Raw genomic sequence first — 26,393 nt, forward strand, 5'->3', positions numbered from 1 at the left:
GTACTTGATGTCTATCAAAGAAGGATATTTGGATTTATTAACACAACAATTCTTTTTATGCATCCTGTTAGTGTATTTCTGATGAACACACACTCTTTCTCTGACCCTTTGAGGGGGTTGTGGTCAGTCTCTTGGAACAGGGCAATATGGACTCAAAGGCTCAGAGAAGTGATGTTATTGTCCAAATGACTCAGGACTGGTACTTAAACCTGTCTACCATCCAATGCCTGAGTATCAGCTTCTTTTCCTTCTCCGCTTTGCCTTTAAAACAACAGCAAACAAACTTCTTCCATTTGAAGGGAAGTGATAATTCAACTAGACTGCATAGACATTGCTATGAAATAAGTTATTAATGCAGTCTGCTATAGAATAACTGCTGGTCACCTGGGAATTAGACCTGTCCATTAAGTATTCTTTTCATGCTATCTTTATCCAAGGTCTGTGAGCATCTCCCAAAGGAACAATGTTCCCAGCAGTTAGCTCAAGCAGAGAATAGAGTATGTGTTTGGGAAACATTGGCTAAATGAAAACACAGAAAAGACAAAAACAGTCATGTTCAATGGCAGTATTCTCTGTATTTCTTTCATTCTCATATCATGATAGAGAAGGTCTGCCAAAGGTAGATAGGAACCAATAAACAGTCCCAGTGTTTAGTATGGCTGAATTATGCAAGCTTAACCAACAGATGTGAGTTCCAAACCTGACGTGGGCAACTTCAGAAAAACCTCTTGGCATCACTCAAATCTAAGGAACAAAAGAGTCTGGTTAGATTAACCTTCTAAGACTCCGACAAGGAGACAGGCTGAGATGATGCTTTCCTGTACCTATGGTCTTAGTCTGAGCTAGGACACAAAAAGTGCAAAAGTGGGAGGGACCAGGTCACATGCAGTGTTGAAAGTAACACTATTGGCTAGGGACTTCAGCATGAAAGCAATGGACTAATGGATTACAAAGCTACTTCTGATGGTAAAGGTCTGCAAACTCAGCTACAACAGAGGCAGGAGGAAGAAGATCTCAAGCTCCAGAAATAGAGGAAAGGGATTTGGTTATAGGGGAAGTCACAGAACTTTAAATATTATTTAAGATTTCTTTATTTCATTTTATATTTATTAGTATTTATTTTGCATGTGTGTATGTGTCCCACATGTGAGCCTGTGCCTGCACTTGTTAAAAGAGGGCATCAGATCCCCCTGGAACTGGAGTTATGGGCAGTTGTAAGCCACAATGTGGATGCTGGGAATGGAATCCTGGTCCTCTGCAAGAGCAAAAGTGTGTAATCTCTCTAGCCCCTTGACTGATAGAACTCTTACCTAGTATGCACAGGACCCTAGGTTTGAACACCACTAAAAAGAAAAAGATTAAGCACAGCAGGGCTCTGGCTGAGTTCAGAGTGTTAGGAAAAAAACATGTTCCAAAAATAGACAACTTCAGCTCTCCATTGCAAATAGAAGAGACTTGTCAATGGAATTAAACCTATAGGGCACTATAGGTGTACTCTTGACCCCCAATATCCTTTCTTATTCCTCCCAGTGTCTCCTCCCAAAGACCTTATTGTAACAGAAGTAACAGAAGAGACCGTAAACCTGGCCTGGGACAATGAGATGCGGGTCACCGAGTACCTCATTATGTACACACCCACCCATGCTGATGGCCTAGAGATGCAGTTCCGTGTGCCTGGGGACCAGACATCCACCACTATTCGAGAGCTAGAGCCAGGGGTGGAATACTTCATCCGTGTGTTCGCCATCTTGGAGAACAAGAGGAGCATCCCTGTCAGTGCCAGAGTTGCTACCTGTGAGTAGGCAAAGGATTCTGCATAGATTCACCTGGCCTTCGCCTAGTGCTGCAGCACAATACACACTCTATTTTACTAACAAATGTCACCCAATGAAACAGAAGCATTTTTATGAGGAAACTGAGACTAAATAGTTTGTCATCTCATCTCAAACCCCTCAGCTAACAAAGATGAAGTTGGGCTTTGACCTGGGCAAGCTTGGAAGAGCAGATCTTAACCATCTTACCACCATTATATGAAATTCTGTTCTTCCAAACACACTTTGTTTCAAATTGTTCCTTTAAGTGTCTAGCATCAGCATAATTATTTTCATGCCTGAAAATGAAGCTGTGGCTAAAAACCGGCCCTTACTTGCTAAGTAACAGCATCAGCCTCTCCTTACTGCATGCCAAGAGCCAGGCCAGCAGACTTCATGGAACATATCACTCAGTCCTTGGTGCATTCCCAAGGGCAGACACAGTTAGTTACCATCTTCTCCTTGGAAAGAAATCATCTCAGTGCTTTGTGTAAACCTTGTCCATGGTCACAATGTTATCAGTGGTGGAGTTAGATGCTGGCCTATATCTGTCTGATTGCAAATCCTATGCATGCTTTCTTAGTTTAACCACATAATACTGCAAACAGACAGCCATATGATTGTTCATAATCGAGATTTTCATATTTTCTCATAGTACACAGTATGCCCGAAGAGCCTTTAAGTAGACTTAGATCTGGTTATCAGCCTCAAAGTGACTGCTGCCCATCATAGGTTTAGTGGATCCATAGCTGCATGGCCTCTACCAAGGATCTTAACCTTCCTTGCATCTTATTTGTACTGTTCCTTACAGACTTGCCTGCACCTGAAGGACTAAAATTCAAGTCTATCAAGGAGACATCTGTGGAAGTAGAGTGGGACCCTCTAGACATTGCTTTCGAAACCTGGGAGATCATCTTCCGGAATATGGTGAGGGGCTCCATGGAGGAGGAGTATTTGACATAGAGGATCAGCAGGATGGTTAAAAGCTCCTGTAGACATTCATGTCACTTGGCTTTCTTAGCATTGTATGGAAGCGTGGGCACTATCAATTTGTGTGTACACACACACACACACACACACACACACACACACACACACACACACACACATATATATAATATATATTATATATATATATATATATATATATGTTGATTTTCCCTTTCTGTTAATAATTGAAAAACTATAGCACTTAGGAATAAGAGTTCAGATGAATGTAAATTAAGTCATCTATATGAGTCATATTGAAAAATCTATTTGTAGGCAACAGAAACAGAACCAGTCTATCCCATACAGGATCTCCTGGCATGTCTCAAATTTCAGTAGATCTCCCCAAGCCCCAAAGAGTAGCTAAAGATGGTTGCTGGTTGTAACTTAGGCCTTGTTCCCTATTATCTGAGACCACAGGACCATCTGACAACTTCTGTGATGTCAACTGCTTGTTTATCAAAGGAAGGGTTGAGTAGTGGCTCTCACTATATGCCATTTGATAGGGTAAGTGCAGGTGTGTGTAGGAGGAAGGAAGGAACTCAAGAAGCAGCCTTCACATCTCTGTATTCTGAGCATCAAAGTTCCCAATCAGCTGTGAGATAGGAGGGATACCCAGGGAATAAATGAAACAGAAAAAAGACATGAATAAAGCATGGGCATGAAGTGCTGTCACTGCCTCTGAATCTTAGCACTGTGCCTCCATCCTGCAGAATAAAGAAGATGAGGGAGAAATCACCAAAAGCTTGAGGAGACCAGAGACCTCTTACCGACAAACTGGCCTTGCTCCTGGGCAAGAATATGAAATATCTCTGCACATTGTGAAAAACAACACCAGAGGCCCTGGCTTGAAGAAAGTGACCACAACCCGTGAGTATCCCCCAAGATCTGTGATACAGCCGTGTCTCATTGTGCCTTCTGGCTTATAACATGGCCTCTGACACAGTTTCTGCATCAGTGAGAATTTGCTTACTAATACAAAGTCCATACAGAGTGCCTTAAATGCTAATGCTGCAGGTTTGTGATTTGGCCTTGGGTTCAGCTGTGTGGTGTTTGTCCTTGACTAGGAGAACTAGTTCATCATTGTGGACTGGGACTGTTCGGCCTAGGATTACCCCAGTCAATATACTCACCTGTAATCCTAGAACTCTGGAGGCTGAAACAGGAGTGCTTACATGAGCTCAAGGCCATCCTGGGCTCCATAGTCATAGTGAGGTCCAGGATACTGTAAGCTACAGAGTGAGACACTGTGTCACAAAACCAAAGCAAAGCAAAACATAACAAAATGATGATTTTCTATTCTGTGGGGTGTTAGTATGGCTGTGGAGTAGACTCCAAACTGACATTTCTATAACTCCTGTCAGAGCAAATTCTCAGGCTAGTCCAAGTGTGAGAGACATAGAAACATGCATCTCCTCTCTGAGGGTCCCCAATGTCACATTCTCAGACAGTAGGTGCAGAGAGAGAAATCACTTAATACTAATACCAAGTCTCCCATGACAGAAGCGAGACATGCATTTATGGTATTGTGTATGATGAGTAATGACTAAGCCTTGGAGAAGTTGAGTCACTTTAACGTCATGCAGTCCAGACAGTCAGGGTCATGACTCCAAGCATGGCTGCCTTTAGAGCCTTTATTCCACCAGCCTTGACTACACTCTGGTTTTACAGAATGTTTATTTCATGTCTCAATAGAAACCTAAATAAAATTGTACTTGAAGAGCTGGAGAGATATTTCAGTCCAAAAAAAAAAAAAAAAAAAAAAAAAAAAAACACTGGCTGCACAGGCATGCAGGCTTGAATTCAGTCCACAGCAGTGACAAAGAAGCTAGGCATGTAGATAAATAATGCAATCCAGAGCTGAGAGGTGGAGAGAGGAAGATCCCTAAGACTTGCTGGCCAGGCCAAGGCTAGCCAGAGCCCTGTCTCAAAGAGCAAGATAGATGGTTTCTGAGGAATGATGCCTAAGGTTGACTTCTAAGGTTGACCTCTGGCCTACAAACACACACACACACACACACACACACACACACACACACACACACACACACAAAACTCACACACATACATTCACATACATATAAACACACTCACACACACACACACACACACACACACACACACATATATATATATATATATATATACTCACATGCACACACTTTTGTAAAGTCACACACAAATGCACGCACACACTTGTACAGACTCACAAACATACATTTTCAAACATATACATAGCTTTCATTTAGTAGTAATACCCTTAGAAATTCTTGGTGTGGAATAGGACTTAATACAACTAGAGACTTCTGTGGGCTATAACTGAATTTGGAATCATCCTAAAAGGAAACATTTTTTAAAAAGATAAAGGAAAAATAGCAAAAACAATCCTGCATTGCTGTTTAGTAAGAAAACGTCTTATGTTCAAGAAAACAGATGTGCCAGCTCTTTGAGAAATTAACTCTTGTTGGCAGGGGGTGGCTGGGAAAACTAAATCTGTTGACGAATGGCAAGAAGAAACAGCTTGCACTTAGACACTTGCACATTCTGCATAGCTCAGGGCCAATTCATGGGACCATCTCCTTCCTAAGCAAGTGTTCCCATCAACCTGACAAGAGTTCTCTGTGGTAGGTACAAGGCAGGTACTGACAGGAAAAAAATCATTAGCTCACCAGCAAGGCAGCGAAGAGATCAAGGAAATGCTTATCCACAGCAGGGAAAGCACACTGAAGAGACACATGGCATTTCCTTTACCTGCTGTTTGCTGTTTACTCCAAATTTGAGGCTTGGCAGCTTTCTATTCTGCCTATTAAAGGGCAAATTCCCAGGCTTTGAAGTTCCAGAACATGTAAATACCAACATTGATGGACACACACTTTCCTGTTCCTTTTGCAGAAGTTTCTGAGATTTTTCCAGAATTAAAGGACCTTAACTTTTTGTTGCAAAACTCATTTGACTCTTTCTCTTTGGCACCTCAACAAGGTTCAATTGCGATCATTTTTAACACGTAAATGCCGAAGAGATCTGTTGTCCTATGAAAGTGAAAGGTTGCTGGTTTCAATTCCTTCTTCACCATTTTCTATCATTTTAAAATATCTCAGTTCTTTAAGTCTTGAATCCAACATTTGGAAAGTTGGGTTCATAGCATCTTTCTCAGATGGCCCAGCACCATGAGACACGACTAGCACAGAGTGATGTCAGTCTTCACTACACAACGGATCCAAGTTGGGATTGTCATTATCCTTAGCCACAACCCAACCTTAGCAGTTTAAGTGGCTTTGTGGCTGACAACTATAAGAACACAAGGCAGTGTCACCATCCATTTGTAACATTATTTTCATGATTTTGTAGATTCATTAACCACTGAATGACACATAACCACTTAAACTTCAAAAATGGAACATAAGGTATCCTCATAATCTACCAGAAACTGGTCCTTCGCCATACCCTACATGAATACCAGCTGCCTCTGTTCAAAAGTGCTTCTTAGATGGATGCTGAAAGCAAGACTAAACTGCTTTTAAAAATAAGAAACACACATTAAGTACCCAGGAAGACCCTAGGATAGCAAAGTTCAAAGATCATTTTCTGAATGAATAAATGAATGACCCTATCTAAATGGTTCCAAACTGTGAAAACATCTGTAACAAGATAGTGAAACAAGTGTTCTGTCACAAAACTCTGCAGGGCGGTAGCAGATACAAGGAGGGAGGATGTGTGTACATAGTTACAAGAGGGATGATGAGGCTCCTGGCTAGGCTGTGACTTATAAGAGACATTTGAAAGGATGAACAGGAAAGATTTAGAGGAAAGGGGCAATCTCAGGAAATGAAGCAAAGGAACAGCTTTGGAGATACTCAGACGTGAGGAATCATTGAGTCAAAGTGGATGGAGCAGGAAATGAGTTTAACAGGGCCACATAGGACACCCGGGATGAGGAGACGAAAACGGGTAAGGCTTGAAAGAGCAGTGACTCCTGCCCTAGTTCTTTTTGTCAAAAACACTTTGAGGCTGGCAAGGTGGCTCAGAGAGGATAGGGGGAATTGTCAGTGAGCCTGATAACCTGAATTCACATTCAAGTCCCACCCAATGGAAGGCAAGAACCAACCCCCGGAAGTCATCATCTGAACTCTACATGTGGGTTTTGTATGTGTATGCAACACACACACACACACACACACACACACACACACACACACACACACACACACACACACACACACACACACATCCTCAGTTCATGAGAACAGTAATTGCTAACAGTAATGGTAATGGTGACACCACCAAAGAAAGGACTTCCATCATGGAACTGCTGTGTGCCAGGCTCCATCCCAGATGCCTTATAGGCTTCATCTATTTTACTATTTGTAAGATGAAAAGAAAAGCCCTTGAGGTAGATGTCACGGTCCCTCCTTGTAGCTTTCCAGACAGAAACTGAGACTCTTAAGGGAAAAAGAAAGTAAGGGATCATTATGAACCAACTGTCTGCCATGGTCTGCTGTAAAGCACTCTCCACCCCCATGTTCAGCCCCTGCTCCTGCCCTTGACCTCTGAAGTTGCTGTTCCCTTTTCTGGTCACAGGCTTGGATGCCCCCAGCCAGATTGAGGTGAGAGATGTCACAGACACCACAGCACTGATCACCTGGTTCAAGCCCCTGGCTGAGATTGATGGCATCGAGCTCTCCTATGGCATCAAGGACGTGCCTGGGGACCGCACCACCATCGATCTCACACATGAAGAGAACCAGTACTCCATTGGGAACCTGAAGCCTGACACTGAGTATGAGGTGTCCCTTGTCTCCCGAAGGGTGGACATGGCAAGCAACCCTGCCAAGGAGACCTTCACCACAGGTGAGGCCTGCCCCACCCACAGACAGGTGTAGAAAAGACAGAGTCCCTTCCCAGAGAGTCCAGCCGCACTCTCTCTATGAGTCCTCCAGGATCATATGACACTGAAGACGGTTAAGAGGGCCTTTCACCTCAGTAATTGGTGACCTTCTCAAAGGGAAAAAAAGGCTCAAATAACATTACAAAACATACCCAGGAACACATATACACCTGTGTACATGGGATTGAGAAGGAGAGAAGAGAAAAGGGGGAGGAGGGACTGGTCTGATCCTCCAGACAAATTCCTAGTTAAAATGTAGTGGCTCAGTGGGTAAAGGTATTTGCCCATACATTAGCAAATGGCATCACTTCAAAGGTGTCCAGTGTCAAGTATTCATCTCACACATACTTTACAGGAGCTTAGTAAGAACCAGGCAGATAGCACTAAGTTATTGAGGATACACTGAACCAACAGAGCAGTTTTTATACTCCCAGTCTTATTTGGGGGACTTTGTGTTGTTCTTCAGATACAAAAAAAAAAAAAAAAGAAAAAGAAAAAAGAAAACAATGTGGCTGATTAAAATGCCATTTATCAATCATTAAGAATGAAGCCAGGTGTGGTCTCCAGAGTGAGTGCCAGGATAGGCTCCAGAGCTACACAGAGAAACCCTGCCTTGAAAAACCAAAAAAAAAAAAAAAAAAAAAAAAAAAAGAATGAAGCCATATCTGTGCACTTTGTTTAAATTTGTATATCAGCTACCAAGACAGTGACTGTGAGGAAATGCTGACATTTCCACCCATTGGCAGGGGCCCCTTGAATCTCTGATAGAAACATCAAATCTCCTACCCTCCTGGTGCCTGGCATGATGCCAAGTTTCCTTTGTCTTTCTAAACAGGCCTGGATGCGCCCAGGAATCTTCGCCGTGTCTCCCAGACAGATAACAGCATCACCCTGGAATGGAGGAATGTCAAAGCTGACATTGACAGTTACAGAATTAAGTATGCACCTATCTCGGGAGGTGACCATGCTGAGGTTGATGTTCCAAAGAGCCAACAAGCTACAACCAAAACCACACTCACAGGTGAGCTGTGACCAGAAGGACAGGGGCCTGCTGTCAGATGTCCCTGTTTTTCAAGCTGCCAAAGAGAAGGAAATAAGGGCAGCTTCCATCGTTTCCTCCCCAATCCTTTCCTCTCACTGTAAATGAGTCATTAGTTTGTAACAGTTGATGGGTGTACAGAAATCACACAGGCCAGCGTCCAGTCTGTGGTCACCCTTATAGTCCTCCAAGACCCTGCTCTCTTCTATACTGATCCTCATCTGCACATTCCCTTTCAGGTCTGAGGCCAGGAACTGAATATGGCGTTGGTGTTTCTGCTGTGAAGGGAGACAAGGAGAGTGACCCAGCAACCATCAATGCTGCCACAGGTGAGGTACATGAGAGTCCCACCATTGCTGAAGTAGACTAAGCAGGCAAGATGGGTCTGATGAGCGAAGTTTATGTACAAATTAAAAGTAGGAAGCCAGAGGACAAATGGGTCTCCAGTACCATGGAGCACACGGGAACTATCCCAACTCTCTACAGAGGAAAAAGAATACAGGAATTTGAAAGAAAACTTGGAATCAGACCTTATAAAATGCCTATATTTTTATTTTGTCAACATACTCTTTTAAAATAAGCCAGTTTAACTGGTATGTATATGAAGGTTTTCCCTTAGAACCTGAGAAAATATCTCCATCAGGCAAATATTCAAAGAGCCACATAGACACTGCAGCCCCAAAGTTCTTATCGTATCCTATAATGCCAGCCTTGGATGAAGACCAGGAAGGGCTAAAGGATTAGGGATCATTGCTTCTTTCCTAAAGTGTATTTCTGAAAAATCTGTATTTTGCAAAGAAAACTAATCCTCTACCTCCCATCAGCTTCCACCAGATCTCTCCTGGCACCTTGAGGAAAGGAGAGGCTATTGGGGGAGAGATTTAGATCAGATATGGTTGGGTTTCATTGGGATGCAAAATTTAGTGCTATACAAATGCATGCATTGTCTTTATGTATGTGTATTTATTACATATTCATGTGTGTACTATGATTTTAAAACAATTGGAAACTTATGTGAAGTTAATGAGATATCATCTAGAGACACTCCTGTGCCTTTCACTCAGTTTCCTTCCAAGTAATAGATTGCGTAGGTTTGTAAAGACATAGACAACAGACTCAGAATCATTGCATTGCACTCAAGGTACCCCTGTTGGAATACCCCACAATGGCCACTTCCCTCTTGCCATTTCTGTATAACCCTTGAATTCTATTAGCATCCTTCATCACAGCTGTAATTTCACCATTTCACAGTTAGTAAATAAGTGGAATGAGGCTGGATAGATGACTCAGTCATTACAGAATAGGCTAATAAACAAAAATATTAGTGAGATGTATCCATCCACCTGGGCTACAGCAACAAAATAGCTTAGACTAGGTGGCTTTATGAAGAAAAAAGATCTCTTTCTCACAGTCTTGGCTGAGAAATAAGGTTAAAGGGTTAGAAAATTCAGTGCCTATTGAGAGCACTTTGCTTTATCCATTGAAGTGTCTGTCTTTGCTGTGTCTTCAGGTGACAGAAGGGATTGGGGTCTTCCTGGGATCTCTGTGGTTAGGCCACTAAACCTACCCATGGGGCCTGATGATAATCCTCCCATCTGAATAGCATCCTTTTGGACATTAGTTTTCAATATATTAGTTTTAAGGAAACATACTCTACAGTCCATAGCAAAATAGATGTCATATTTTGAAAATGGCTTTTGTCCTGTAGCATTCTGGGGATCAACAGTCTGTTTCTTGCAAGTGCTTTGTTAAGTAGCACTTCATAGTTTGGATAAATCACTACATTTTAATTTCTCCCAAATTCCAAAAGGTAGTATGTAAAGGCACCTGTCTATGAAAGGTTGGTCACCTGTCTATCTGTCCTGCAGCTACACAACCCCTTTTGCCTTGCAGCCTAAAGCAGATCCCTCCTAATTCTCTCTCCAGAAATTGATGCACCCAGGGACTTTCAGGTATCTGAAACCACACAGGACAGTCTGACTCTACTCTGGAAAACACCACTGGCCAAGTTTGATCGATACCGCCTCAACTACAGCCTCCCCACAGGCCAGTCAATAGAGGTCCAGTTGCCAAAGGATGCCACCTCCCATGTCCTGACAGATCTGGAGCCAGGGAAAGAATATACTGTCCTCCTCACTGCCGAGAAGGGCAGGCACAAGAGCAAGCCTGCACGTGTGAAGGCATCCACGGGTAGGTCACCTTGAGCTCCCCTGAGCCCTCTTCTGACTCTGGGTGACAGAGCTTTGCATCAGCCAGCTGATCTGGAATGCGATGCCCAGGGGAGAAACATGCTCCTTTCCCTCCTCATGAAGCACTCTCTGCCACACTGAAATGGCAGCTTCCTTGTCTTTCTCAAAGATTGACTTTTCTTCCTGACAGTCAGCTAAACCCAAGTTTTTTTTACCCAGACCAGCTAACTGTTAAGCCTTTCTAACTGGGAGAATGTGAAGCATCAAGAGCTGTGTTTGCCTTACTCATAGTGCTCTTCTTAGGATGGTGTGCTCCATGGAACATCTTAAATTTCTTAGTTCTCTTCTTTAACCTAATGGCATCTTAACTTTTCATTACCTTAAAGATACCTGGATGTCGGAAGTCATTGTTTGGACATCTTCCTTGGAGTGTTTTTTATTATAGGTCTCTTGTTTTCCTCAGGGTAGCCCAGGAGAGTAGCACTTTTTCCCCAAGCCTGCCTCAGCATCCTTCTCACTTCCCCTTTATTTTCAGTCATGAAGAGGCTCCTAGCTCTCCTAGGCTGATCCGGAGTCCCCTCCAGCCATGTTAACCTGCTCACCAATCTTCCTTCCCATCGTATTTCTTCAGGAACTGAGCTGAAGAGAGAATCTGGGGGAAAAGTTTTGTTCTATTATGAGAAATGACACATTCAATTTTAGTCATTAAGTTTTCAGGATTGTTGAAAGTTTGGCAAATGATAGTCTTAGCTTCAATTTTCATTAGCAAGCATGTAACAAGCAACCACTGCATATGTTACACTGTGCAGGTGTTAGAGGGAAAATGTGTCACATGATCAGCATGGCCTGGTTGACTTCCACATTGCTTCTCAGAGTCTTTGGACAAAGGTAGAAGCTGAGAATATCAGAGAACACAATGGAAGAAAGAGATCAGGAGGGCTCAGGAGTCATTAGTGTTGGTCACATAGCATGGATGTCACCAGCTGGGCCCCAGTAATCTGAAGAGGAATGACAATGGGACAATTTAGAAATGGTTTGCAGGACCTGTGTTACGTATCAATATCTTCAGCAAAATACAACAGAATTCTCAAATGTCAATCCCTCCACTAAGTGAATCTGCTGTCAGATAGTACAACAGAGGGCATAATAATTTCAAATTGTTGAGGATTCAGACTGCTTCTGTCTTACTGTTCCACCATTTTTAGGTCCCTTTCTCGAAGTGATGTCAATGTTGCAATATAGCTGCCACAATACCACCATCGCATCCATGTTTTAAGCAATAGAATAGAGGTAGAGTCAAAGCTCCAAACCATGGCTCTCTGGAGAGATTTTATCAGTCCTTTTTCCTTACAAGCCATTGGCTATTCTTAACTCTAAGAAGCAATGAGAACTCTGTCTCCTATCAGAACATGTCACTGTAAATCAGTTATTTTTAAGGAAAATGGAGAGATTTGTGAGACCAAGGAATGGTCTCTAGCCCTGTGAAATGAGTGCAGTGGTTAATTCTGTGACCAATGAGAAGTGCTCCCCACAGAGCTATGAGAGGCTGATGCTGTCAGGGATGCTTGCAAGGGAAAGTTAATCAAAGAGATGGAACTTATAGACCAACTTTAATAATTCAGATTTACATGAACTTATTATATTGTGCCAAGGGATACAAAATGAATCAGAAATATAAGAAGGAAGAAAAATGCTCTCCTCTTTCCTCCCTTCCCAGCTTCTCTACTCTATCCTCTTTCTCAGAGTCATTATTTCAACCGTCAGCAGAAGGGAACTCCAGCCCTGCATCTCTAGAGTCAAAGGCAGATGTAGAAAGATATCACATCTTATATGTGGATATTGTGGGAAAGCAGAGAATTAGTGGCCCTCATGTGTTTTCTCCAAGGAATCCCCCATGTTCCGGACACAGGAATGGCCCATGTACAAGCCTCTTCCATGATACAGCACCATATTGAAAATATGGTTAATCTTTCTACACATAGTACGACCTGCAAGACTAGCTTGCTCCACAAGAAACAAAAATTGTGCATAACCTTTCCATGGGCTGGGTGGCCCTTCAGAGTCTGGCCTCTCTGGCCTAGCTTCCACTACTTACATCCTTGGCCAATACATGATTATCATCCTGTATGTTCACTGAGCCTTCCTCCACCACCAAGCCTTTGAACCTTTAGTTATACTCCTCTCCCAGTTTTCCACATAGCATTCACTCTAGTCTCATGAATTTTATGTGCTATTTGAAACAAAGGCATCCTCTGAACACTGTGAAAGTACCCAGTCCACCCCTGCTGTTGCTCCAAGGTTCCTTGGACACTACTGACTTGAGAGTGAGCACTAACCACCTCATTGTCCCTGACCTCCTCCCACCCGAAATCACAATGTATGGACAGTTTCCTTTGTCTACTGCTGCCTGCAGTACTTGGAACACATCCAAAGTAGGGTAAGTGTCACAAACATCTGTGGAGATCCGACTGCCCTGGGGCTAGCATCACCACATTTTGTTTTCTCCTTTTTGTCCTTCTCTGCTTTAGCAGATGTTTGACACCCTTCAGGATGGAGGGGCAAGGTAATTATTCCCTTGGAATTCTTTAAGTCAGTCTAATATGGATTTTACAAAGAGAGAGGATGAAAGAAGGAAGAGAAGCAAAGAGATAAAAGGGAGGAGGAGTAGGAAGAAAGACATGCTCCCTTTCAGCACAGAAGAAACCTGGTGTGTGCTAGCCATATTCTCTTCTCCCTCTTCCTCCTCCCATCTTCTCTCTCCTTTTAATTTCCTCTTCTCTTTCTTCTTTTGCATTCTCATTGCATTCCACCTAAAGCCAAGGCTATGAATTCATTGTAAGCAGTAAGAGACATTAAAAAAAGGATGATAGACAGAGCCAAGGACCATGAAGCATATTTCCAGAACTCAGTAGTGACACCTCAGTGACTTGCATGAATTTGGGAGACAGAAACCTGAAATCTTGTTCCTAACCACAGCTTCAGGTAGAGAACATTTTGCTTTGATATGCCATTTTGATTTTCTATGGAACAAACTGAATGTTTGTTTACCCTATCAATGTACATTTATTTAATATGCTGATTATAAGCATATCAGACAGAATAAGGGTACATTCAGGATAGAAGGACACTAGAAACAATGCAACTCAATGAAAAAGATGGAACCAAAACTCAAAGGATGTAGTTCTACTGCTGCAGAGATAGAGAAGAGGGGGGAGGCAGGTCCCCATCACCCACCTGCCATGGGGCACAAAGAGCTCAGAGTAGTCTCAGAAGAGGTGCTATTGGGCTGAGTCCTCACTCACAGAGCAAAAGGAGAGGACAATGAGGATGGTGCAGTCTCATTTCCAGGAGGTTAAACAGCATTTGTGAGACTCAGATTCATGAGATGCTCTGTAGTCACAAAACAAGCTTGGCCCTACTGTGTGCCCATGTGGAAGAACAGTGGGGCCTAATGCTTATGGCAACATGGGGACAGCTGCAGAGTGTGGATGTTCAGGGGCTTTAGCTTTATTCTTTAGTTACTGAGAATCAACAGAAAGCTTCAAAGCAGTTAAGACTTTGTATTTCAAGTATGGTTTCTCTAGAAAATGAGTTTGGAGCCTTGTGGTCTTCCGACTTGTATTTAACTTTCCCTTTGCTGTGGGAGAATCACTCTCTCACACACACAAAGAGCTACCAGGCTGCCAGCAGGTGGTGACCACCATCTATACAGCAGTGGGAATCTGAAGGGCTGAAGACATGGCCAGAAATTCCTCACTGCAGCTGCTCAGTGCACCATGAGCACAGATGACACAAGATTGGAAATTCTAATTTTCTAGCCCCACTGACATTGTTCAGAGGGTAGATTCCAAAGCACAGCTGTGAGAGAATAACAATAGCCTTTTCATCATGGGATTCCAGGAAATCTGGGGTACAAGTAGGCAATGGGAACCCTTGGCTGATGCTGCAGTGAGCCCACAAGTACATCATTCATATTGGAAATAAAGAGTCAGCATTTACATACAGTTTTCCGGTCCCCACTTCAACAATCACTGATGCATCTTTATTCAGAGTACCCACACACACACCCTTGTCACACCCACACACAACTGTCATTCATCTAAGTTTATTGGTGGAAGTTTCAGCTTTTACTTATTTGAGCATGTGTTTGGTGGCCCAATCAGGTGTGGTCTGCCAGCAGCATCCATTGTAGATGTGACCACACACCACTCACATGTAACAAATCACAGGTCTCTACTGATGCACCTATGAAAGAGAAGGGGGAAAGTAGAAGAATGGGTAGCCAAACCAGATGGAAGCCGAGGACCACACCTATTGCTGTTACAGATGTAAAGAACAGTGTGAGAGTTATGAAGGTGGAGCATCAGTGACACAGACAAAACTGAAGTCCAGAGAGGAAATAAGTTTCATCAGGAAGAGCTGCACTCTAATGCATGGCTCCATTTCTCTTTGTTTCGGTAGGCACTTTAACAGGTTCACCTGTGTGACCCAGACTCTCCTCCTCCTCTTCCTCTTCCTCTTCCTCTTCTTCCTTCTCCTCCTCCTCCTCTTCCTCCTCCTCCACTTCAGGCAATTCTCACTATGCTGTAAGCAGCCTCATATTTGAAATCCTTTTCAGGGGAAACAATATGATTGATGTCATGATGAGAGACAAGGCTTAAGATAAATATCTGGAGAAGAAAGGTAGTTTCTGATTAGGGGTTTTAGACAGCAGAAGAAGGAAAAAAAGAGGAAAGTGAGCGAAGAAAAGCAGTATGGGGAGGCAGAAACGGGAAGCTTGGATTTCTGTTTTTGTTTTATTTTGCTTAGGTATCATCTTGCCTTGCATATCTTTACACATAAGGACTTTTAGAATACTTGAGAAAGGCAGGCTGAAGGTTGAACTGGCTTAAACCCCAAATCAAAGATTTAACTGTGTTTGGAGACCCTGGTCCTGGCCTGACAAGGTTTAAGGGTACTTGACCCTCTTCATTTCTCCCAAATCCATACATACCACCTTGAGTTTGAGGTCTCCCTCATAGAAAGCATGTATGGTGGTTAAGAACTTGAACATGTCCTCTAAGACACAGATTTGCATTAAAAGAAGAATATACAGATTGTAGTTCTATATCAGGTGTTGTAAGTAAATGTTTTCTATACAAGGCCAGATGATACTCTAGACTGGAGTCCAGGCAGTCTCTATGACAGTTCCTCAGCCGTGGTGTCTCAACACAAAAGCAGCCATCAGTCACGTAGAAGTGAAACGTATGGCTATGTTCCACTAAAGCTCCACTTCTAGCACACAAAAAATGAATTTCATTTGACTTCTTTGCATTGTGAAATATCATTCTTTGGATTTTCTATTTTGACCAATGATTTCAAAATGTACAAGTTGACATCAGCCCTCTGACTCTCAAACTAGGCATCAGGCCAGATGTGGTCCACTAGTTTGTCCTAGTTTATGTACCCATGTTCTAGGCCAAAACATTTAAAAAAGAAATTTGAAGCATTGTAACTTTAGTAATATGGAATAATTCTAAAAATACTGAAAGAAATATATTCTAGAAAAACAATAGGTATTTCTTGCTGACTGAATGACCTTTGTCAATTCACAGACTGGCTTTTTCAATTTAAAAGGCTGTTTTTGTGGTCGTGTAGGGCTCATTTGAAATCAGCAGCCATGTAAACAGGAAAAATGATTTGTTTTTTCAAAGGAGCAGAGGGAGTTCCTACCCTCCCATATCCAGGATCCATTTTCAGAGGGATCTTTGTCTGTAGGTCATTTAAACTCAGTGCAAGCAAGTGACCCCCTTAAGGCAGATTCAGACAAGGGAGACTGTTGCATTTCTGTGCTCTGGAGACAAAGATGATGCATCCAATTATAGCAGAGTCTAATAAATTGCTTCTCTCAGGTCTCAGCCAACAAGGAACTACATTTCAAAAGCATGTCAGATGTCTCAGTTTAGCCTTAGCAGTAGTATTCACTTGTCTCTACTCTTCACTGGAGTGGTTTGTAAAATCTGATCTGAAAAGTCCAAACTAATCTGCAGCAGTCCTTTTGGGAGAGGTCAAGGCAACACAAAAAGAATCCTAAGCAGATCTGAGGGGATGCAAATACAGAGTACTGGACAGAGACCCAAGACCAGCTGAGGCTAGCTCATTGTAGTGAAAACTACTTTGCCAACTGGAAACCGGGGTGTGGAGTCTAACTAACACCTGTCTAGAGATTTCTAGGACATTTGCCAATAGGAAAATGTATTTCCAAAATAAAACTCAACTGTGTACAGAGGCAAAATCAGTACTGTGCTAACCTATTTATTGCGTTTTATGGGGACAGCATCACTGGGAATACAGTGACAGCAGCTTGGCACAGACTCCATCGCCTTTGTCCAGTGGATGTGCTGGATTCTTCAAAGGCAAGCATTTGAAGAATAGTATAATTGACCTTGTCTCTGTCATTGTTCAGAACAAGCTCCTTCCCTGGAAAATCTCACCGTGACTGAGGCAGGCTGGGATGGCCTCAGACTCAACTGGACTGCGGATGACTTGGCCTATGAGTACTTTGTCATTCAGGTGCAGGAAGCCAACAAGGTGGAGGCTGCTCACAACTTCACAGTGCTCGGCAACCTCCGGGCTACAGACATCCCGGGTCTCAAGGCTGCCACTCCCTATAGAGTCTCCATCTATGGGGTAGCCCGGGGCTCTAGAACACCAGTGCTCTCTGCTGAGGCTTCCACAGGTACTTTCTACCTTCATACCTAAAGCTTCTTTTTCCCAACAGGAAACTTACCAAGGATAATTACACACCATGAACTTTGGAATGGCCTTGTCAGCCACATGTTATAGTGCCCTGGGATCTGATGCATGGGCCAGCCAGTGACACAGTTCCAAGGCCACCTTAATATTTCACAAACAGCACTTTGCTGCTGTATGGAAACCATCATCTGGGACAATCCACATAATAGTGATAATGGTGACCCTACATTAAGGATGATTAAGTGCTACAGACAAAAGGAAATTAGCCACAGAGCTGATTCCTAAATTCCCTGAAATTTAGGACAATTCCTACATAAGCTAAAAAAACAAATACTTCCCTACACCCTCTTCTGCCCCTCCCCAAGCTTAGAAAGTTGCATGGTGCATGTTTTTCTAAAGAAAGTCATGTTTTCAGGGGATATAAAGCCTGTTTGTGTTCAGGATTCCCTGGATATTACAATGCAGTTTAAACTCGTTCTTTGTCATTCTCTAGGGAAAACTCCCAATTTGGGAGAGGTCTCTGTCGCTGAGGTGGGCTGGGATGCCCTCAAACTCAACTGGACTGCTCCAGAAGGGGTCTATCAGAACTTTTTCATTCAGGTGCTAGAGGCTGACACGACCCAGACCGTCCAGAACCTCACAGTCCCTGGAGGACTGAGGTCAGTGGACCTGCCTGGGCTCAGAGCAGCCACTCACTATCACATCACCATCCGAGGGGTCACTCAGGACTTCAGCACAGCCCCTCTCTCTGTTGAAGTCTTAACAGGTATTCTAGACTCATTCACTCCTTTTCTCCAACCCTTGTCTCTACTCAAGAGGAGTCAAGTCTGTAAACAGGGCTTGTTCCTTCCATGTTGGGGAAGCACCAGTGAATCACTCCTACATCTCGCCAAGTGTCTTATCCATGATTTGGGCAGGTCCTGCACTAACCCTAGTAGCCAGTTCCTTGCAAAATTCTACCTACTCCTCTTTGTCAAAAATGACAGGTGACTTTTCTTGCAAAGTAAGTTTCATTGTAACAGATTCTTGGGAAGCTGGAAAGCACAATTTGTAAGTGAAAACTAAAATATATCTGAGCTTATTTAAGAAAATACTCAAGATCTTCATTTAGCCCTATTTGTGTGTCAGGAATGGAAGTTCTGAGCAATTCTAAACACTGCCTTTCAATCCCAAAGGCTGGAAGAAAAACATAGCTTTAATACCAACCATTGGAGTATGTGCAATACTGCAGTAAATCATACATCTGTAGTCAACGCCAACCAAACAGCTCATCCCAACTTCAAACCCCATCTCACCTGAACCCCAGGGTGCGTTACTAAAATCCCCTTTTAGTAACTCACACAGAGGAGGTTCCATCTGGGAAACCTCACAATGACAGCTTAGCTCAGATTCTCTCAGACTGGACTGGACCACAACAGACAGGAGTTATGACCAGTTAGTTTATCACTTGAGTCCAGGAACCTGGCCAAGCAAAAGGAACTCATCACCTTACTATTCCTGGTAGCCTTTACTCCACAGAAATCCTAAGCCTCAGGGCTGGTGTTCCCTTCACAGTCTCCCTGCATGGAAAAATCAGGGACCTCAACACTAAACTTGTTGTAGAGGTCATCACAGGGACATACATCACAGGGATATAGTGATATATGCCAGCCTGTCCTTAGATTAGGAAAAATCCCTCATAGGTTGGAAATCTTATCTGAATATGATTGGCAGGGGACATGATCTATGACTTAGCAGGTCTGGGCTAAAATTCCATATTACAGGTTGAATATTATTTCTGGATATATTACTTTGTATCCCTGGGCCTTCTCATCTTCAGAACAAAATTAATATCCCTGCTTTAGAACCCTGCTGTGAGAAATAGTTAAACTAAGAATTGAAAGCACTTGACAAAGTGTCTACCATTCAGCCAGTGTTGAACAGTGAACAACTAAGTTTATAGTTGTGTTATTCAGGGTCCTCCAGAGGAATTGAACTTATAGAATGACTATATATATGGAATTCATTAGAATAGCTTACAGACTGTAATTCACTAGTGGCTGTCTATCACCAGAAGGTCGAAGAATATAGTAATGGTTCAGTATATGAGGCTGAATGTCTCAGCCGGCCTTTAGTATACACTAGAATCCTGGGGAAGTAGGCTGTAATGCCAGTGAAGAGATGGATTTGCCAGTGAGAGTAAAGCAAGCAGGCAGAGAGGAAACTTCCTTCCTCCATGTGCTTTATACAGGCTGCCAGCAGAAGGGGTGGCCCAGATGAAAGCTGGATCCTCCCACCCCAAAAGATCAGAATTAAAATTGGGTCTTCCAACTTCAAATGATTTAATTTAGGAAAAAAAATCCCTCACAGGTGTACTCAGCTGCTTGGGTTTTAGTTATTACAGATGTAGTCAATTGACAACCAAGAATAGCCACCACAGTGGTAAAGCTAACCACGGTAAGGAATAGCAGAGGCAGCAGGTTTCCATCACAGGAAAACAGAAATTTCTAGAGAAATATTTTCATTATTGCCCTCAGAGGCACAAACTGATACCCAATTCCTAGTTGGACCTCTTCAGAGCTGGGAAGTGATCTAGTCATCTTGTGCAGACATTATCCAAGACTCTCTCTATGAAAGACCCATGGGGCAAGAACATTTCCAAGGAAAAGCAATGCATTAAAGTTCAATGGTTTTCATTTAAGCTGAAGAAAAGCAATTCGTAGCAATTTGTTCCTTGAAAATATGCTGTTCCATGTCTCACAGAAAGCTATCTGCTATTATTCATAAGGGGTCCAGAAATAGATTTCAAGTAGGCTGTAATGATGTGTGGTGGTAAAGTTTTGATGCTGGCCCCTCTCTGCATGCCTACTGTTTTGATAATGCCACCAAATTACCCAATTCAAACCATCAGTTTTCCAGCCTAACCCCCCCCCACACACACACAGTAAATTTGGCCATTGCTGTGAAGTACACACATGCCAGATATAAGGAAGATGATAACAATAATTTACCTAAGCTGGCCAGGTTATCATTTTGCCTTAATTCCTGTATTGTGTTGAGCTAAAGTACAGAGCCTCTGGGATGTACGATCTGGGTGGGGGTTGCTGATGACCTGTACTTGTAGTCTGCAAGCCTTGGTCTGAAGGTGCACAGATCCTTTAATAAGTGGAATTTCCCAGTGAAATCTTCCATGCAGCAGATAAACATGATATAAAGATGTTGATAAATAACATGTCACTATCATAGAACCTAATTAGATGGTACTATCATTTCTTTTTAAAACTGAAAGCTCAGAGAGAAAGCAAGATGCCCAAGATGACACAACTTGCCAATATCTGTGTCAGAATTCTATCCCAGGTCTCTGGACTGCCAAATCCTGTGCTTTTAACTACTCCTATTTTCTTACCCCTCCCCAATCCCATCCTTTTCCCTCTTGCCTTTAGCCACAGGCTGTGCATTCCTGGAGACTTCCATGTTTCTGCCCTTCACCGAGACAGGATGCAAATTGTCCCTTCCTGACTATTTTCAACTCTTCAACAAAACTATAACCAGATTAGCAAAATATTAATACAAAAGCACGCAGAGACCAGGAGTTACCAAAACCAAAAGAAAACATTCTTTCTCTCCCCTTTTGCTTTCCTGGAGTTGGGTTGTGGGGCATTTGGCTTTCTTGCTCAGTTTGCAGCACTGACAAAAACCTCTCTGCCTTCTTCAGAGGAGCTCCCTCATCTGGGAGGCTTATCAGTGACTGAGGTCAGCTGGGATGGCCTCATACTCAACTGGACCACAGACGATCTGGCCTATGAGCACTTTGTTATCCAGGTGCAGGAGGCCAACAATGTGGAGGCTGCTCAGAACCTCACAGTGCCCGGTAGCATCAGGGCTATGGAAATCCCAGGCCTCAAGGCTGCCACTCCTTATAGAGTCTCCATCTATGGGGTGATCCAGGGCTATAGAACACCAATGCTCTCTGCTGACGCCTCCACAGGTATCTTTTCCCATGCCCACATCTTCATGGTTCCCTGTGTTCTCCCCTCTGTTTCTCTCTCTCTCTCTCTCTCTCTCTCTCTCTCTCTCTCTCTCTCTCTCTCTCTCTCTCTCTCTTTTCTCTCTCTCTCTCTTTCAAGAGATGGCAAGAAAATTAGCATTTTTCTATGGCTGAATCCTTTCCATGCATGATGCATGCTCTCTGTGAGCCCTCTCTGTGAACTAGTCCTTCATCCCAATGCCTTGGCCACAGCAATGACAAGCTGAGTAAGATACTGCCCCTTCTAGCCTCCAACACCCACTCTCATGATTTACCTGGTCAATCCTGCAATGACGTCTCTGCATAAAGGTCTTTGGGGAAATGGCCTGTTGGTCTTTATTCCCATCTCTAAGCCTGACAAAGAAAAGGCCCATCTTCCCACACATGAATTCTGATAGAGTACAGATAATTTATTTTAGAGACTCTTGCTGTTCAAAAATGATGCTGCACTATTTCAAAATCCCTCCTGGAGATTGGTCCTACAGTGCTTACACTTAACCAATGACTCTTGTAAACATTGTGAGCAGAACAAAAGAACTGAATTATCCTCTTGTAGGCAATTCTCTCAGATACAGTCATTGTTAGAATACCAAATTACTAAATAGCTGACCAAAGAAAGGAAGCATCATACAGTTATGACTGGAGAATATACCAAAGAGAGTGTCTTTTAGCAGAAGGGCAGTCAGTAGCCATCAGAGAAAGAGTCTCCCAAGCTATAAATATAAAAATGCTGATTTCCCCCTTTCACTCTGTGAATCAAGAGTTGTTTCTTGAAGCATTGGTGCTCAAGTAGCAAGTTCCCAGTCCCAACACCAGTGGTGCATTCTGGTTTACTCATCACACTATTCCAGTTATAAAGCATTCAATGATCCCTGGGAGTCCGCCCAAGTGAACAGCCCTCCCTAATCCTGTTTTCCCTGGCTTGTCTTATGGTGTGCCCTGATGAGTTGTTTTCCAAGAGGCTGCCTCCCCTTTATATATAGTCACTGTGACTACATTCTTACAGAAAATCTTCACATCTTTGTTTATTCAAAAGTACAGCTCTACGATTTTGCCTCAGTCACTAAGAGCACTGGCACTGATGCATACCCCAAACACAGGAACCACTGTGTGGACAGTGACCTCAGAATGCCCAGAGGTCGCAGTTGAGGCTTTCCTGAATGTTCCTATGGGCTCTTGTCTGACATCCACAAACCACTCCTTCCCAGAAGGCAGAGCAATCACCCACCACTTCTGATCTTTCCTGCAGATCTTGCGGTTTGGATGTCATCTGTATTCTGTTTTATGGTAGCAACATTCTTCTCTCTGTTGAGTTAGTCTGTGGAGGGGAAGGGCTGTAACTCATCTGTGTCTCTGAGATCAGGAGTCTTACTCCTCACCGCACAGATTTTACTAGTTTCACAAACACCTCCCATGCGCACACTGTGTGTGCTATATTGCTACCTCTCAGAAAAGCAAAAGCACTGGCTGGATGTCTCTTAGGCAAAGTATTATTTCTTGGCTAAAATGGCTGTCTGAACTGCTTGGCTCAGCTGTCTTGGCTGGCAATGAAGGACTAGCCTTCTTGGCCCACAGAGACACAGGGAAGAGAGAACATGTTATTTTAACAGATGATGAGAACAGCTGGCTGTCCCTTATCTAAAGTCTAAAAAATTGTCAAGAGTTACACTGAGAGATGGGTGGATCCTTTCAAGTGACAAAACCAGAAGCCTCAAGGTCCCACCCAGGGAGGCCCATGGTGTCAGAATTACTTAGCACCCATATAGATAGATGGGCACTCTATCAAAGCAAAGAATGGCTAACGCAGGAATGCAAGCAATCTTGGTCCCTGAGCACAGCTCAAGAGCCTAGAAGCTGTCAGCCCTCATATCTTTTGACTGATGGCCAATGACCCTGAGGCAGGGCTGTTGGAGACAAGATGAAGCCATTTCCACTGAGACCAGCCAGCCCATCTCCTGTCCTGAAGTGTCTTGCCAGGCCTGACCATGAGTGGCAAATGCAAAGCAGAAAAACCTAACAGCCTTACCTTTCTTTGTTCATTTTTCTCTTAATGAAACCCTTTTCTCTTTCATTGGCACTGACTTAACTAGTAGCATCGCTTTATCTCACTGTAACCCTGAACTATCAAATCTTTCTCCCCAGGCATGGTTCTATTAACCACCTCCACAAAACACAGCCAAACAACTAATCAAACTGTTTCTTTTCTTCTACCCTCTCGTTTTTCAGCCAAAGAACCTGAAATTGGAAACTTGAATGTTTCTGACGTAACTCCTGAGAGCTTCAATCTCTCCTGGACAGCGACTGATGGGATCTTCGACATGTTTACTATTGAAATTATTGATTCCAATAGGTTGCTGCAGATGGCAGAGCATAACATATCTGGTGCTGAACGAACTGCCCACATCTCAGGGCTTCCCCCTAGTACTGATTTCATTGTCTACCTCTCTGGAATTGCTCCCAGCATCCGGACCAAAACCATCAGTACCACAGCTACCACAGGTACTTGAGCATTCTCTAGTTTCTGACATTCTTTCCACAGTCTTTGTCAACAGGATGGAGCCACTTCATTTCTTTGGCCACTGGGGTACAAGCCATGGAATACTAGCTTTCCTAGGTTGCTGGAATGTGACATTGCCTAACAAAACTCTCTTCCAACAGACCCTAATTGGTACAATTGCATGAATCCATGTGTCTGTGTTATCATAAGCAGATCACTGTAAGTATAGTATGACACTTTATCCAGGTTGCCATACAGCATTTGAAGAAAGGAACTCTCCCCTTTGGTTACTTCAAAATTTTCATGAGGATTGTCCTGGGCTTGCAAAGATTCTCTTCCAGTCAAATTTAAATTTTTTGTTATCCTGAGTTCTTTTTCTCCCTAGAGTCTTAAACAGCTTCATACGGAATTATCGTAGTGATTTAAGGAAATTGTCAATAGTGTTCTGTTTGATTGTTGCTTTTTTTCTCCAGCTGGGAAAATGAAAAGAAAAAGTAGCTAATTCATCAGATAAGCAGGAGATAGTCACACCATATTCATCACCTCAACTTAAATACCAGCTGTAGAGGAAAAGATGTCCTCTGTCCAGAACACATAGCAAAATGGAGATAATAATTGTGTTCAAATAAGGAGAGTCCCAAAGGAAGCAAACTGTTCTTGCTCCAGGTATCTAGTAACATGGCATGGGTTCTGTGCCAGATGATTCCATTGTTCAGTAAGAAGGAATCATCTGTGAATTTAGGGAGAAAAGGTTTGTCCACTCTAGCAGTATTTTTAGCACATTTTAGGCAATACATTCTTCTTAGAGTTAAATTAGTACACCCCACACTAGAATTATATATTATGCATATATATTTACATACATATGTACTATATTGGTATGTAATATATTATATATGTTTACATATAATATATAATATATTTAGATATGTGTAACTATATATACATGCTTATATGATATATATTTAAGAAATGCAGCTTTTTCATTATAGTTCACAAAAAAGGGTCCAAGTTCTGGGGAACCCAAGAAAAGGATTCGTATTACAGCATCAAAATTACCTTCTACTTATGCTACCAATGATTGACAGAGACTTCATTCATATGCTATTTTAGACTTCAAATTGTTATCAGAGTTGTCCCTAGAAAAAGGAAGCCAGAGGTACTTGGTCCTCAGCCCATTCATGTTAAAGTATAATAAAATAAAAGGGACAAATATCAGTTGACCATATACACTTGGTTTGAATTGGTTTTCAACAAAGAACAATTCCTTATCTGAAAGGAGTCTTAAACCTTAAGGATTTAGTCTTCTGTCTTTTAATTTTGACTATACTGGTGATTTGGATGAACATATTTTCATATATAATCACTTTCATAGACAGTTCTCTTCTTAGCCACATCTGTACCTCAAATATGACCTCAGGAGTTTGCCCTTAGTAGCTTTCATACAAAAGTCAGTTGTTTTGATCATACTCTGTCTTGAGTCATCCTGAAATCTGCCATCCCTAGAAGCAAGTTTTCTTCTAATTATACCATTTGCCTGCACAGGCTGATAGGCAGGCAGAATGCTCAGATCCTGGTGGTCCATACTGCCAAAAGCACTTGCTATTGGGGTTCTTCAGTCTCCATTGATCCCTTCTGAGCAACATTTTAAAATTCACCTGCCGCCCATTTTTCATCCTTGTACTTCTACCAGATCCTTCTTAATTTTATAAAAAACCATCTAATCAGAGATTTACATCTTTAAAATAAACTTCATCCCAAAGTAAGGAACTTCAGAGTCTAAATGTTCTTCCCTAAATAGCTTCTCCCATCTGGAGTTGCTCTGTTTGTATTTGAGTTAACATGACTGGTTTTCTTTCAATTCCTAACCCATCTTTTCCTCCACTCTTAAGTTGTCTTTCCTCATAGTAGCCATACTCATCTGTTTGTGGTCTTTCTAATCAAAGTCTCATGTGTCTCACTCAATGGAAGGTCTGCATGTTTAAGGTCACAGCAATCTACAGTTTCCTTCCATCTGCCAGGAATTTATATATCAGGGCCTTTAGAATATTAAGAAGAGGCCCTAAACTGCAACCAAAAGGCCTCATTTGAAAACCTAGTCATGGCCGTCTTGTTCTTGCGATTTTCATTTCTCTGGATTCCTGACAACAGGCTGCTTGCTCTCTTTTGACATCGAGTCTGTTAAGCATGCACTGTCACCCACTGTTGTCTGTTCTGAAGCATGAGAACTTCCTTTCCACCCAT

The 26,393-nt window shown here is 42.6% G+C and overlaps 1 protein-coding gene across 2 annotated transcripts in view; it reads left to right on the forward strand.

The window, feature by feature from the left end:
• The window catches only part of Tnc (tenascin C), a 63,868-nt gene that overhangs the window by 3,854 nt on the left and 33,621 nt on the right, over positions 1 to 26,393 (forward strand). For both annotated transcript variants that reach the window (XM_035439844.1, XM_035439845.1), the window contains exons 3-13: positions 1,531 to 1,794; positions 2,623 to 2,738; positions 3,512 to 3,668; positions 7,377 to 7,646; positions 8,519 to 8,704; positions 8,962 to 9,051; positions 10,649 to 10,912; positions 17,357 to 17,629; positions 18,140 to 18,412; positions 21,341 to 21,613; positions 23,879 to 24,151. In XM_035439844.1, coding sequence (XP_035295735.1) covers positions 1,531 to 1,794; positions 2,623 to 2,738; positions 3,512 to 3,668; positions 7,377 to 7,646; positions 8,519 to 8,704; positions 8,962 to 9,051; positions 10,649 to 10,912; positions 17,357 to 17,629; positions 18,140 to 18,412; positions 21,341 to 21,613; positions 23,879 to 24,151 — 2,439 coding nt within the window. The remainder of the gene's footprint in view (positions 1 to 1,530; positions 1,795 to 2,622; positions 2,739 to 3,511; positions 3,669 to 7,376; positions 7,647 to 8,518; positions 8,705 to 8,961; positions 9,052 to 10,648; positions 10,913 to 17,356; positions 17,630 to 18,139; positions 18,413 to 21,340; positions 21,614 to 23,878; positions 24,152 to 26,393) is intronic.

The sequence above is a fragment of the Cricetulus griseus genome, chromosome 2 (assembly GCF_003668045.3).
Source record: "Cricetulus griseus strain 17A/GY chromosome 2, alternate assembly CriGri-PICRH-1.0, whole genome shotgun sequence".
NCBI lineage: Eukaryota > Metazoa > Chordata > Mammalia > Rodentia > Cricetidae > Cricetulus > Cricetulus griseus.